At 46.5% G+C, this 14,606-nt stretch overlaps 3 protein-coding genes across 6 annotated transcripts in view; 2 read left to right on the top strand and 1 right to left on the bottom strand.

Moving 5' to 3' along the window:
- The window catches only part of nr1h4 (nuclear receptor subfamily 1, group H, member 4), a 16,544-nt gene extending 16,010 nt beyond the window's left edge, over positions 1-534 (top strand). For 2 of the 4 annotated variants that reach the window (XM_056599223.1, XM_056599224.1), the window contains one exon: positions 119-534. In XM_056599223.1, coding sequence (XP_056455198.1) covers positions 119-357 — 239 coding nt within the window. In that variant the 3' untranslated portion in view covers positions 358-534. The remainder of the gene's footprint in view (positions 1-118) is intronic. The other 2 variants (XM_056599226.1, XM_056599225.1) reach the window with 2 other exon arrangements.
- Positions 535-1,123: 589 nt separating this feature from the next.
- On the bottom strand, positions 1,124-4,453 carry c1qtnf13 (C1q and TNF related 13). Its single transcript, XM_056598666.1, has 2 exons — positions 4,361-4,453; positions 1,124-3,273 (listed from the first exon to the last, which is right to left on the bottom strand). The coding sequence occupies exons 1-2, from the start codon at positions 4,395-4,397 to the stop codon at positions 2,156-2,158; spliced, it is 1,155 nt and encodes a 384-aa protein (XP_056454641.1). The 5' UTR covers positions 4,398-4,453; the 3' UTR covers positions 1,124-2,155.
- Positions 4,454-5,204: 751 nt separating this feature from the next.
- ube2na (ubiquitin-conjugating enzyme E2Na) lies at positions 5,205-12,605 on the top strand. Its single transcript, XM_056598668.1, has 4 exons — positions 5,205-5,355; positions 7,621-7,867; positions 10,166-10,306; positions 10,560-12,605. The coding sequence occupies exons 1-4, from the start codon at positions 5,326-5,328 to the stop codon at positions 10,604-10,606; spliced, it is 465 nt and encodes a 154-aa protein (XP_056454643.1). The 5' UTR covers positions 5,205-5,325; the 3' UTR covers positions 10,607-12,605.
- The last annotated feature ends 2,001 nt before the right edge of the window (positions 12,606-14,606 follow it).

Here is a 14,606-nt window from a genome sequence, read left to right on the forward strand (position 1 = left end):
TTGTACCTGGGTTGGTTCTCTAGTTTTGTGTGCTGCCGGGCCCCTGTACAGAGCAGACCCTTCATAAGCTGTAGGAGCTCTGGGCCCCTGTCTAAGGCTCTCTACCGTCCTCCATCAGAGAGGCCCTACGTCAAGGACCATCAGGCTGTGGAGCGGCTCCAGGACCCCATGCTGGACGTGCTGAGGAGGATCTGCGCCCTCCACCACCCCCACCAGCCGCAGCACTTCGCCCGCCTGCTGGGCCGGCTGACAGAGCTGCGGACGCTCAACCACCACCACGCCGAGATGCTGACGTCATGGCGGACCAGCGACCACAAGTTTACGCCGCTGCTGTGTGAGATCTGGGACGTACAGTGACAGAGGACGGTCAGGGGAGCAATGTGTGGTTGAGGAATATGATAGGAATATCACCAAACTTACAGTGGACGGTTTCTGTTTCAACCAATCTGTGGTTGGTTATTCAGTGATGGAAGCTCTCTCTCACTCTCACTCTCTCTTTCTCTCTCTCTCTCTCTCTCTCTCTCTCTCTCTCTCTCTCTCTCTCTCTCTTCTCTCTCTCTCTCTCTCTCTCTCTCTCTCTCTCTCTCTCTCTCTCCTCTCTCTCCTCTCTCTCTCTCTCCTCTCTCTCTCTCTCTCTCACACTCTCTCTCTATGTCTCTCTCTCTATCACTCTCTCTCTCTCTCTCTCCTCTCTCTCTCTCTCCTCTCCTCTCTCTCCCTCTCTCCCCTCTCTCTTCCTCTCTCTCTCTCTCTCTCTCTCTCTCTCCTCTCCTCTCTCTCTCTCCCTCTCTCTCCCCCTCCTCTCTCTCTCCCCTCTCTCCTCGCTCCCTCTCTCCTCTCTCCTCCACTCTCCTCCTCTCCTCTCCTCTCCTCCTCTCCTCTCCTCCCCCTCTTCCCCTCTCCTCCCTCCTCTCTCTCCCTCCCTCCCTCCCCCCTCTCCTCCTCTCCCTCCTCCTCTCTCCTCACCTCTCTCTCTTCCTCTCTCTCTCCCTCCTCTCTCTCCTCTCTCTCCCCCTCCTCTCTCCCTCCCTCTCTCTCTCCTGTCTCTCTCTCTCCTCTCTCTCTCTCTCTCTCCCCGCCATTAAGAAGTGTTTCATTCATGAAGCTGTGGTGGATCAACGATTCCTCTGGGTGAGCGCATGGATTTCGCTCACTCGCCATTCAGGACAGAGCGGCCAACATTTGGACCCGAACAGTCTATATGATGTACTGTATGCGGATGCGTGTTGAAATAGGCTTGGCCTTCTTGTTTGCCCCTGAAGATATATTATACAAAAAAAAGTTTATCTCTATTTCTGTCTTATAACGCCTTGGTTTGGTTCAACCTTACTTTAATGGCTTTAGATTTACCATTAGCTATATTTTGATCTGGCATGTGATATGTAAAAACACAGAGAGTGGCTTTGTTTTATTACCACTTAAAAAACTGTATCAAATGAGAACTGAATATGTTGTTCTGGGAGATTAGTTTAATTCACAGCTCTTAAACCAACTAATACACACATCCTCTTCTCTTTGTCCGTCACCTCCATGTCTCCATTCCACAATAGGACAGAGAAGAACTTAGATCATTGGTTATTGGATTTAATTATTTTCCACAGTCTCACCTGTCAAGATGTCAACTATTATATATTTTGCTTTTCACTTCAAGAACTATTTAATGTAATGTTTTTTTTTAATGTTTTTTATGTGATTTAATGCATCAGAGTCGACAACAGGTATTTTATTCAAGGTAAACTAAAATTTCAAATACAAAAGAAAAGGCTTCATAATGTAGGCAAATCTTTATGTTACTGAAATAAATTCTAAAGGACACAGGATGCTATATCAGTGATATTGACTCAGAGACTTTTTGTTAAGTGTACGTTAATAGGTTGGTATTTTTTCACTATCAAAAGCTGTACAAATGTAAAATACAAACAAAAATAACTAACTATTTTCAAGCCAAAATCCAATCGTCTTTATCATAGAAAACTATACATCAGGGAAAGAGAATATAACAATTTGCCCTACAGCGCCACCTTGTGGTTGGTGAGACAGCATAGAAGTAAAAACATTTACAGTATATCTCCAGTTTTAATAGTAAGTGTAAGTACATGTGGCATATCTTTTAATTGTATCTATTTTGCAGACAATCCTCCATTCTACAATAGACTCAGTTCTCCCGTCCAGTTCCCTTGTCAGAAGCGAGGGTGTGGGCCCGGTCTGGGACCCCCACCGGGGTGTCGGGGTACACCAGGAAGCCAGAGAAGGTGGTGTACCGCCCCTGGTTACTGTAGACGGCGTAGCGATCGTCCTGCTGGCTGTACAGCCACACACTGTCCCCCTGGCGCAGGGCCAGCAACAGGCTCTGGCTCTGCATCTCCCTGCGCTTGGACGTGTCCTCGTCGAACACCATGGCCTGCACCTCGCCCCGGCCCGTCATCAGCTTGACCGACACAGCCCTGCGGGGGTGCTTCCCTACAGTGAACGCAAAATAGTACGCCCCCGGGTAGCCGCAGGTGAAGACCCCTGACGTCTTGTTGAAGTGGCGCCCGATGTTCACGTACTCCACGTCAAAGCTCAGGGGCTTCTTCTCCTCCTCTTCTCCGCCGCTGGAGCTCTGGCCCAGGGAGGTGGAGGTCCGGGCCACAGAGAAGGCGGACCTCGGCTCCGGCTCTGGGGCCTGGCCATGGTGCAGGCTGGACCCCGGGTCGGCTCCCTGAGGGGGGCACTCTGGGTGGGACGGCCACGGCTGGCCCAGCTGGTTGTGGTTGTTGTAGTGGCTGGCCGCCGTCACGTCGGGGTAGACCAGGTAGCCGGAGAAGGTGATGTACGGCCCCACGTTGCTGTAGAGCGCATACTGCGCGCCCTGCTGCAGCAGCAGCCACACAGTGTCCATGGCCTTCAGTGTGATCATCAGGCTCTGGCTCTGGACCTTTCTTCCTTTCTTGCGGTAGTCATCGTACGCTATGGCCTGCACCTCCTCCCCGTTCTTCACCAGTATGACAGACAGCATCTTCTTGGGGAACTTTCCTACCGAGTAGGAGAAGTAGTAGGCGCCGGGCACCCTGCAGCGGAAGTGGCCTGTGTCGGGGTTGAAGTCGCCCCCCGTGTTGACCAGAAGCTTGTTGAAGGTCACCGCCTTCTGGCTGCCCCCGACCACACTGTTGCTCCTGGTGGCAGAGAAGGCCGACTGGAGACCGCTGGTCCCCGGGGGGACATGGAGGGACAGGACTGACCCCAGGCAGAGGAGCATGCTGAGGAGCCCGGCCAGGTACCAGGACGCAGCTTCTGGAAGGGCCATAGAGAACTCACTCGTTAGCCATGGGGTTATTATGAAGATTAATATGAAGATGATTACATATGCATGGAACAAAATAAACAGAGATATGAGGTTTAATAAAAAAGTGCATAACCAGGATTGATTTTGCAATGTGTTTTACTCCTACATCTTTCTCTTGTATGAATAGTAACTCCATAGTAACTCCATACCAATAAAACAATGTCAAAGGCCAAAGTTAACCACTACATGCCCGAGTCTGAGAAAGTGTGCCTGAGTGCTGTAGAACTTAAAGCTAGCGGCCGGTGGAAGCAACAGCCCTCTTAATTCAGCTGATATAGGCTGTTCTCTGTGTGCACTGAGAGGCTGCACTGGATTACACGCTGGTTCATCTGTTCCTGTGTGTTGGAGGACAATGGAACCTACCGGGTAACGGTGGGGGGGAGGTGAGTGGAGCCCAATACAATACAAAATGTAAACTTTTAAACGTTTGTAAGGTATTTGTTTATTATATCTACGGTGTAGTTGTGTGTTGTTATCTGTGTGCTTTGGGGGGCTTGGGGCATATTATGTATCTTTTATTGTAAATATCAATAAATAATAACTCTGATTTTATCCCCACATTATTTTACTACATACTACATGAGCTGCTTTGTTTAAACATTAAGAGCGATGGAAAGTGCCAGCAAGACCATGATATGGTGGCTACACAGTTTTAAACATCTTAAAATGTTAATCGATAATGGAAATTTTTTGACGTATCAAGGAAGCGAACATGAGCTGTGATTTAATGCTTAAAAAGATTTTAGAATCGCAACCTAAAGTTTTCACATGCTGCCTGTAATTATACATTTTTGATTCAGCACGAATTATCTATGTATAACATCCCCCATAGTAAGACACTGATGTTATAACAAAGGTAATGTTAGTTAGACATTTTGGATATAGGCCTACACAACGTTTCGCCATCTAAAAGAATGTTAACAAAAATAAAAAGTTTCTTAAACAATACTTTTTCTATATAGTTAAGCAAATAATTCTATCAATTTGTAATGTAATTCTTACAGATTATACTTTTACTCCCTGTCTGAAACCTACCTGTTCGGTTGGTTTGGTGCAGAGAATGCTTGTCCATAGTTGAACCCGCTGTAGCCTACTTTAATAATCTCCAGCTAGGTTGGTGCACTGCTGAGGTACTCAGCCTAAATAACCATGAGATATGGCCTCTGCTTTTACTGATATGTCAGGAGGAGGAGTCCCAGAATCCTACGGCTCACATTCTGCAAACTGAACCGAGTACACATCTGTGCTACCACAGTGCCCCCCCCCCCCCCCCCCCCCCCCCGCCCCATTTTAATAACAAGATTGGACTGTCATAAGGCAACATAGCTAATGCAACAATTATAATTAAATAATAAATACTAATAAACAAATACTACCGAATACTAACAAGTGTTTATTAATTAAGCAGGCACAATGGAAATAGTTAAACACTCAAACTCTATATTATGAACTACAGAGCATACTGTCCATGCTCTATAGTTCATAGACAGTATATAGTATATACTGTCCATGAACTGAGTAAGAATAGACTTGTTCACATATTAGATTCAGATGAATGATCCCAGGTAAAACATATATATAATAGTAACTGAAGACACGTTTCAAGAAAACAAAAACGACATGCACAGATGTTTGGTAAGTCACACACATTTTTGGAAAGTCACACACAGTTTGGTTAGTCACACAGTTTTGTCAGTAACACTTTTTTGGTAAGTCACACACATGTGTGGTCAGTCATACACGTTTGGTCAGTCACACACATGTTTGGAGAGTCCCACACATGTGTGGTCAGTCACTCACATCTTTGGTCAGTCCTACACATGTTTGGTCAATCCCAAACATGTTGGGTCAGTCACACACGAAGTCATCACTGCAGAGGCTGCAGGGAGCTCAGCAGCGGACCAATCAGCAGCGGTCATGACGCAGAGACCGGAAGCCGTTCCGCTGTCAGCCAAGAGGAGAAGCACTGAGGACGAGCCGTGAGAAGACTTAAAGACAAGATGGCAGGTCTGCCCCGCAGGATCATTAAGGTACGTTACATACACGTCTGGATTATATACGGTATTATTTTGTGTTTCAGACCCGACGCGGATCACTCTGTTAATGCTAACACGTTAGTCTGCAGCTAGCTGCTAGCTAGAGACTCGCTTTAGCTACTTCCGCTTCGTCCCGTTTCCTTGCTAACAGAACAGGATTAAAATACACGAACGCGTGATTCATAGGACTGAATTGGGGTTTGGGTCAGAACGATATTTTCTAAATATAAGTGTCAAGCAAAAGGATGCATATTGCTAAATATGAATGCTAAATGAACAGGTAGCCTAGTGAGCTAGCTGGTTTGCTAACAGCTACACGCTAATGTAAGCTAGCAGGGTAACACTAGTCCCCCAGTGATCACAATACTGCAATACTCGGCGACCAGCTCAATGTGGGATATTGTCCTGTTAACTGAATTGTATAATCAGATAATGTACGATAGCTGGTGGGATAAACCCGACCCCCCCTGTCGGGTCCGACCTGCCGCAAGGCCTCCGCTTTGTTGGGCCGCGGGAGCGCGCTGCTCCCGGGGACCCGCTAACCCTCACCCTCACCCTCTAACACCCTAACCTTAACCCTAACCTGGGTCTCATACTGAGGAAGAAAGACTCACTTTTAGTATAAACACACTGTATTATTGAAGAATTAAAACACAATAATACTGAATAATAAAAACACACTTTAATACTGAAGCATAAAAACACTTAAATACTGAAGAATAAAACCACTTTAATACTGAAGAATAAATACACTTTAATACTGAAGAATAAAAACACACTTAAATACTGAAGAATAAAAACACACTTAAATACTGAAGAGTAAATACTCACTTAAATAGTGAAGAATAACGAATAACTTTAAACATGATTACAAGACTTCAAACAGTCCTAGGGCTTTGTACTGAAGAATAAAGACTCACTTAATTAAACATAACTACAAGACTCAATTGAGCCTTTTAATGACATGGGTAATTTAACACTGGACATCTCGTCCATATATATCTTCACTTATGACTTATTTACTTATTACTTAATAATATAGGATATAACTTCAGGAGACTCCCCCCTATAGGCACTCGCCTGTTCCAGAAAGCCACCAAAACCTTTGTCTTTATTTCTGCGTACCCAAGTTCCTGTCAATCTCATAACGATCTTCAACCTTCTCTGTAACACATGTCTGATCATGACAACAACAACAACAAGGTGGCCCGTTAAATACACGCTCAAGACCAGACCAGAGACATGAAAATTATATCCTAAATAAAATTCAGACGTCCGCCTTAAATCCACGCATTGACCTATACGTTTCACCCAGTCACTTTTCTAAGAACTTCTGTTAGATCGATGTTTTCTGTTGTTAAATAGATTCCAGGTGAAAGCCTTTATGTAGGCAAAGGGTGGTACACTCAGGTGGTAGCACAGCCCAACACAGTGGGGTGGACCTATATCAGGTTTGGTGGGGAAAGGTAGGCGGCTGGGATGGGACCCTCCTAGCCTGCCGAGTGTGTGACCCAGGAGCCCCCCTCCTGTCTGTGTTTTCACTGCATGGTTTTGTCTGTGGGTTATCTGAAAAATGTCAGGAATCCTGCACACAGTTACGTTCGGGAAAACTGGGAAGCAGAATGGTTGGCCAGCACAGTTTGATGTTGCTCTGGTGGCTTGTTATATAGTATATCATCTTGAGCCCTCAGAGTTAAGTGTAACAAGGGGAACGCCAACATGGCAAGTGAGCATTGCTTTTTCATACCTGAATGAACCACAATAACCATGGAAGTAAAAGTTATACTGCCTCAATAATCACCCTCTGGGGTTTCTGCTATGTTACCTACAACTAATTTAATTCAATCATGATCTCATTATCAGTATTTAATGAAGTGGTTCTGTTTGACCAAGCTTGAACTCACAGACTGTCACAGAGTAGGGGCACTCGGACCAGATACTAAAGTTAAGTTTCTTCTTTTTACCGTGTTGAGGGAAACGACAATCTGCTGTAGCAATGGGCATGTTATTTTTGTGTGACGAGCCAGAAGCAACAGGTGCAATGTAGAGGGCAAATATCTGGCCAACATGGCTGGAATTGTAGTCCAGTTTGCTGCTTTAATTTTGGGAACATTAATGTATAATAATAATAATATCTTTTGGAATGTGAGAAACAACTATTTAACCCAAACATTACTCTTCAATACTGTCATTTCTGTATTTACTTTGCACATTATATCGTCTCTACACAATATTAAGAGTGTGTGTGTGTGTCCTCAGGAGACGCAGCGCCTGATTGCCGAGCCGGTTCCCGGTATCCAGGCGGAGCCCGACGAGGGGAACGCCCGCTACTTCCACGTGGTCATCACGGGGCCTGAGGACTCTCCATTTGAGGGGGGCACCTTTAAACTTGAACTCTTTCTCCCAGAGGAATACCCCATGGCCGCCCCTAAAGTACGCTTTATTACCAAAATATATCACCCCAACGTAGACAAGCTAGGAAGAATATGTCTAGACATTTTGAAAGGTAAGTACACCCTCCCCATCGACCACTACTGGATGCATGTTATTAAGGGTTATACCCTGGCTATGTACCTCTAGGCTGGGGCCATTGATGTATCATATATTGACCCTTTAAGGGAGGACCAGGATTAGACCTATGTTAATTGTGTTGAGTTGTGTAACTTGAAATTTAAAAACATTTATCTGGTTCGTCCAATGTAATTGTCATGCCCTTCACCCCCTAACATCTGGGGACGCAAGGAAAAAGAAACCCAACCGAGGAACCCGAGACGACTCCGGATAAACTGCAGTCAGGCTGTATTCGGTGAAGGGCACATTGTAATCTGCCTGTTGTGTGGAAATGCAGAGGGTGGCTCTGTCGAGAGAAATCGGATCCCCTCTGCTCTTCATGTGCCTGCTCACCAAGACGTATTAAGACTGGTTCATGTTGTGGATATTATTGGCTGGGATATTAAAGGGATACTTCACCGGTGGAGATATGAAGTTTATATGAATTAAATAATTCTATGTATTATAAATGTGCCAAAAAAGTTGAAATCTGTTCATCCTAGCCTGGGAAAAGGCAGAAAGTGGTAGTCCTCCAACTACCACAGTGCATTGCGCTCGCTGCACTGCCCGCCTGTTTCCGTTTGGAGGGGGAAGGCCCCATGGTCCTAGCGCGAGTGGTAGCGCGGGCAAACATATCCCTGTGATACGTTGACTAGTTTAGACGTCTGCCCTCGTTTTTTCAAACGCATCATTTGTATATTACATTACAGCATAAAAACATTTGCTAATTACAGAAGCTCAGCATATCAAGTATTTGTACTCAACCTTTTCTCCCCAATTGAGATAAGTGTTTATCTTATACAGTATGCCTACTTTAGAACAGCACTTGGGTTAGTAAACAAATCACAACAACCAACATGACTGAAGTTTTATTCATGAAAAAAACGATTTACAAAAATAAAACGTGTAGGGTGCGTTTGCTATCAGTCAAAATAGTCACAGCTCATCTTGAGCATTTACTGTCTCCTGGTAGCCACGGTAGGCCTACTGCCCATCTTGTGCTGGGTAATTAGCTCTGATGGCCTGGCCCACACAGGAAGCCGATACTGTCTAAGAAAGAAAGAGAACAACATTAGCAAAGCAAGATAAATTATGCCTTGAGTAGCCTATACAGCATTACATGGACTTCAAGCTAACGTAACATAGCCTATGCTCTACCAATAAGATCAGCCACTGTTCAGATGAGGAGTAAAGCCTGGGTGAGAGGTTACATAAAATGACCCCGTCCTCGCCAGATTCAGACATTTATTCTAGAAGAAACTGGCATCGCTGAAATTCTCTGCAGCACAGGGACTCTGTGTTAGTGTCAATAGGCGAAAAGAGCAAACCGGCGTCCTCCGTCTCCTCATCCTCTGCAACAGGCAAGGCATGTTCAGCTGCAGCCGCAGCAGCCTCATCCTCTATTTGTGTCAATTCTTCCTGGCTTTATTCTGGCTCCTCGTACACATAGCCCTGAATGTCCGAATCCAACAGTAGATTTTCAAAATCCACTTTGGCTGTTACACATTGCAAATGTGTTCTCTAGTATAGCGAAGCGGTGAAGAAACATGGCGGATTGTGTTTACATCTCGTACGCGAGCTCCCGCCCCCCCTCATTCCTTATTGGTGGGCTCATAAATTTGCGGAACCAGTGTATTGTAGTCTTCGGCCCTTCTAGCAGGCAAGCAAAGTTTTACTGAGATGACGTCAAACGCGTCAGTTGACGTCATCTCAGGAGAAAATTGGATCAGGAAAGCTGGGCCACGGGAAGACTGGGTTAGACTGAGGAAACATTTTTTTTTTAAGATGTTACAATAGCGATTTTATAATGATAGAACGCCGGTTCTGAATGGGTGAAGTAACCCTTTAAGATTAGATAATTATGTTAACATGATTCTGTGATCTTTGTGCATCAATCATAGACACACTGACTTAAACATGGGAGCTGTTTTCTGATAGAGGACACACTGCTGTAAAAATGTTTTCTTTAAATTATATTAACTATTTTATAAATGTTCATCCACGTAACTTTAACTGATGCAACCAAACTGTGTTACTCTGTTGCTTTCTTGCAATGGAGGCAAGCCTTTGGTTCTGTGGTTCCTGTGGTGTGTGAGGGTACAAATGGATTCAGAAACTGAACTTGGACGATCAAGGGGGTCTGAGACCCCTCTTTTGAACCCACCCTTGTTGTGCCACCACAAGCTCCTTTATGTCTTCTCACTAGCGCTCATTGGCTTCTCCTCCCTCCCTTCTCTTGGATGCGTTTCTGAAGACAAGTGGTCTCCAGCCCTCCAGATCCGCACGGTGCTGCTATCAATCCAGGCGTTACTAAGCGCCCCAAACCCTGATGATCCCCTAGCCAATGATGTTGCAGAGCAGTGGAAAACCAATGAAGTTAAAGCCATAGAGACTGGTGAGTGTTGGCCTCCTCCTAACCCTAATCACACAGTCCCACACTTCCACCATCCTGCTTACAATGCTTCTTATGGAGACCCCCAATTCCCACCACATTATTAACACACACTAATTCAAACATTTGGCAAATTGAACAAATGACCTAATCTGAAATTGTGATGTGACTGAATTGATAAATCCTGTCAGTAGTCAGGAGTGTGCGGTGGTGTGCCGGGTTCTGTACTTACTCCCTCTGGTGTTGTGCTCTCCAGCCAGGGCATGGACCAGGCTCTATGCCAGGAACAACCTGGACGTGTAGCGGGACAGACCGGGCCTACACCGACAGACGGCACGCCCAAACGCAACTCCTCATTTTCCGCCAAGACCTCTTCCTACTTAATTTGAGTTTAACGGACGTCTTTATTATAAAACAAATACTAAGGAATATACTGTTAAGAGAAACAAGACAACTGCTGTCAATTGGTCATTTAAATGCACACTAGTAAATAAGACGTGTTGTCTTGATTCACTGCTGTTCAGACGTTTTAAGATATGCTCCGGCTTCCTTGTCCATTGATTCTTTTTTGTTTTTCAAGCTCTTCTTCAAGAAGCTTTTTGAGAACAAACTGGGGAACCTGCCCCATGTGTTCTGTCTTTACTTTGGGTAGCAGGGAGCAGCGAGGGGTAGAAGCTAAGAAGAGCAGCAGATCTGGTTTATGTTGTCCCTCTTCTGAGTGTCATGGGGGAGTTTGAAGGAGCAGCTACCGGCCCACTAGCTGCAGGCCGCGCGGCCATGGCTCCCCCCAGGAGCCCGGGCCGTCTTAGACGGCGTGGCTTTTTATTTCATCATATCCGACAGGTAACACAGTAACGATATGACTAAACACAACTGAGCCTTCCTCTATCATGATGTTCGCTGTCATCGTAGACCTTTTAATTCAGGCTTCTGACCAGTGTGGGCAGTGGGTTGAAGGCAGAGGGCCAGGGAGGGGGTGGGTTTGTTTTTAGCGTGTGTTTTGTTATCATATCTGGTCTTCTACGTTTGGCCTTGTTGTCGCCCTACTAATGTTGTTTACTCTCCCATCACATGCTTACTCTATGATTAATGGTTTTCTTCCCCCACTCATTGGTTCAAGACGTTGTGGTTGGTGGTGAACCTGTTTGAAAGGGAGCAGTGGGCTGGGGGTCCGAGGAATAGGCTGTGACTATAAAGGGGTCAGCGTCCAAACCCCAAAGGATCAGTAACGGCTTTGGTCTCAGCTGTCACGATTGGTCTTCAGTTGCAAAGTCTGTATTCAATTTAATGTTTGTAAATTAATTCCTTCTATTAATCTGGGGAAGAAATGTTTCTGCTCTCAGAATGCTATGGAAACAGTCCATCTGCATACTTTTGGTTTCTGTAAATAAAATCTGTTATTAATAAGAAATTATGGTAGGTGTCTTTTTCTGCATATATATTTTAAACATGTTTTTAAATTAAGGATGATCAAAGATCGTTAAAAAGGCTATAATACAGTACTTAAAAAAATGATTGGCATGGTTTGAATTAGTTTTCATTGGTCAAAAAGCATACGTTAATGGTACATTATAACCTTTGTGGAAAACGTCATCGGGTCAAGGCGAGATGGAAAGGCGCTTCCTTTCGAACATAGAAAAAGAAAGCGCTGTTAAAAATGAATTCGCCTCACTTTTCCTCACCGACGTCATTGCGCGACGGCGGGTATTGCTGACCTCTAGCGGCTCTAGCGTGATACTACAATTTTCCGAAGATAGACTACAACAAGCGCTCTTTCGATCCATGCGTTCTTCTATTGATTTCAATCCGGTTGTCGCCAATAGTGATTATCACTTAGGTCGGACTAGGCAAACGGGAATATTTTAGGCCACTTGAATCCCAATTCACATGTGAAAAAAAAGAGGCTCAACTTATGTTGATGTTGAAATGAACTGCCCCCGGTAGTTTTTCTTAAATGTGAGGTTGGCATTTTATTTGATTTCGGTGTAAGCTATAATATGTGCTTAATAACCAGCAATAAATTAATTTATTTCGATTCAAATAATATGTTTCTGGAATTGGTTCCATTATTGTCAATTCCTTCTCTTCTCTTCTTCTGCTTTACCGCGTCTCTCATGAGTCTTGTATAGTCGGTCAACTTCGGCTGTGTCCCAATTCCTAGGACGCATCTGTCACGTTAAAATTGTACCGGGGGCGAAAATTGTACCGGCCTACGTCATCGTTTGTTTACATCCTGACAACCTGCCCGGCAACAGACGACGCGATGCAGAAAACATGTTTCCAAACGACGAAATAACATAATACAGATAGCGGATCGCTATCTGTATTATGATAGATAGCGATAACACTTGTTTTTACTTTATATTTGTATTGTACCTCTCCTGGAACCGTCACCTTATCGTGGTGGAGAGGTTTGCGTGTCCCTGTGAACCTGAGAGCTGTGTTGTCTGGAGCCTTGTGCTCCTGGTAGGGTATCTCATGGCAGAGTGGTCTCAGGTGAGGGGCCAGACTAAGAATGGTTCAAAAAACTCCAATGAAGAACGAAAAAAGAGGAGATGTGACCCGGCCCGGAGGAAGCCCGGGGCCCCCGTCTGGAGCCAGGCCCAGACGGAGGGCTCGATGGCGAGCGCCTGGTGGCCGGGTTTGCCACGGAGCCCGGTCGGGCACAGCCCGAACAAATTACGTGGCACCCCCCCTCTCTTCATCCCATGGGCCCACCACCTGTGGGAAGACCCGTTGGGGTCGGGTGCGCAGCCACATGGGTGGCAGCGAAGGTCAGGGGTCTCGACGGACCAGACCCGGGCAGCAGAAGCTGGCTCTGGGGACGTGGAACGTCACCTCGCTGTGGGGAAAGGAACCGGAGCTTGTGAGGGAGGTGGAGCGCTATCAGTTAGATCTGGTGGGGCTTACCTCCACGCACAGTCTCAGCTCTGGTACCGTACTCCTGGATAAGGGTTGGACTCTATTCTTCTCCGGAGTTGCCGAGGGCGTGAGGCGCCGGGCGGGTGTGGGGATACTCATAAATCCCCGGCTGAGCGCCGCGGTGTTGGAGTTTACCCCGGTAGACGAGAGGGTCGCCTCCCTGCGCCTAAGGGTTGTAGGGGGGAAAACTCTGACTGTTGTTTGTGCGTATGCACCAAACAGCAGCTCAGAGTACTCGGCCTTCTTGGAGACCCTGAATGGAGTCCTGTATGGGGCTCCAGTAGGGGACTCCGTAGTTCTGCTGGGAGACTTCAACGCCCACGTGGGCAACGATGGAGACACCTGGAGAGGCGTGGTGGGGAGGAACGGCCTCCCTGATCTAAACCCGAGCGGTCGTTTGTTATTGGACTTCTGTGCTAGTCATGGATTATCCATAACAAACACCATGTTCGAACATAAGGGTGCTCATAAGTGTACCTGGTACCAGAGTACCCTAGGCCGAAGATCGATGATCGATTTCGTGATCGTGTCATCTGATCTGAGGCCGCATGTTTTGGACACTCGGGTAAAGAGAGGGGCGGAACTGTCAACCGACCACCATCTGGTTGTGAGTTGGATCAGGGAATGGGGGAAATTTCCGGATAGACCTGGTAAGCCCAAACGTGTAGTGCGGGTGAACTGGGAACGTCTGGAGGAGGCCCCCGTCCTAGGTATCTTCAACTCACACCTCCGGCGGAGCTTTTCTGGCATTCCTGTGGAGGTTGGGGGCATTGAGCCGGAGTGGGCGGTGTTCAAAGCCTCCATTGCTGAAGCTGCGGTGGTTAGCTGTGGCCTCAGGGTCTTAGGCTCCTCAAGGGGCGGTAACCCTCGGACACCGTGGTGGACACCGGTGGTCAGGGAAGCCGTCCGACTGAAGAAGGAGGCCTTCCGGGATATGATATCCTGGAGGACTCCTGACTCGGTTGCAGGGTACCGACAAGCTCGAAGGGCTGCAGCGGCTGCCGTGTCGGAGGCTAAGCAGCGGGTGTGGGAGAAGTTCGGAGAGGCCATGGAGAAGGACTTTCGGTCGGCACCAAAGTGTTTCTGGAAGACTATCCGGCACCTCAGGAGGGGGAAACGGGGAACCATCCAAGCTGTGTACAGTAAGGATGGGACTCTGTTGACCTCAACTGAGGAGGTCGTCGGACGTTGGAAGGAACACTTTGAGGAACTCCTGAATCCGAATAACACACCCTCTATGTTGGAGGCAGAGCTCGAGGTTGATGGTGTTTCGTCGTCAATTTCCCTGGTGGAGGTCACTGAGGTAGTCAAACATCTCCGCAGTGGCAAAGCCCCAGGGATTGATGAGATCCAGCCAGAAATGCTAAAGGCTCTGGGTGTT

The sequence above is a fragment of the Gadus chalcogrammus genome, chromosome 9, assembly GCF_026213295.1.
Source record: "Gadus chalcogrammus isolate NIFS_2021 chromosome 9, NIFS_Gcha_1.0, whole genome shotgun sequence".
NCBI classification, from domain to species: Eukaryota; Metazoa; Chordata; class Actinopteri; order Gadiformes; family Gadidae; genus Gadus; species Gadus chalcogrammus.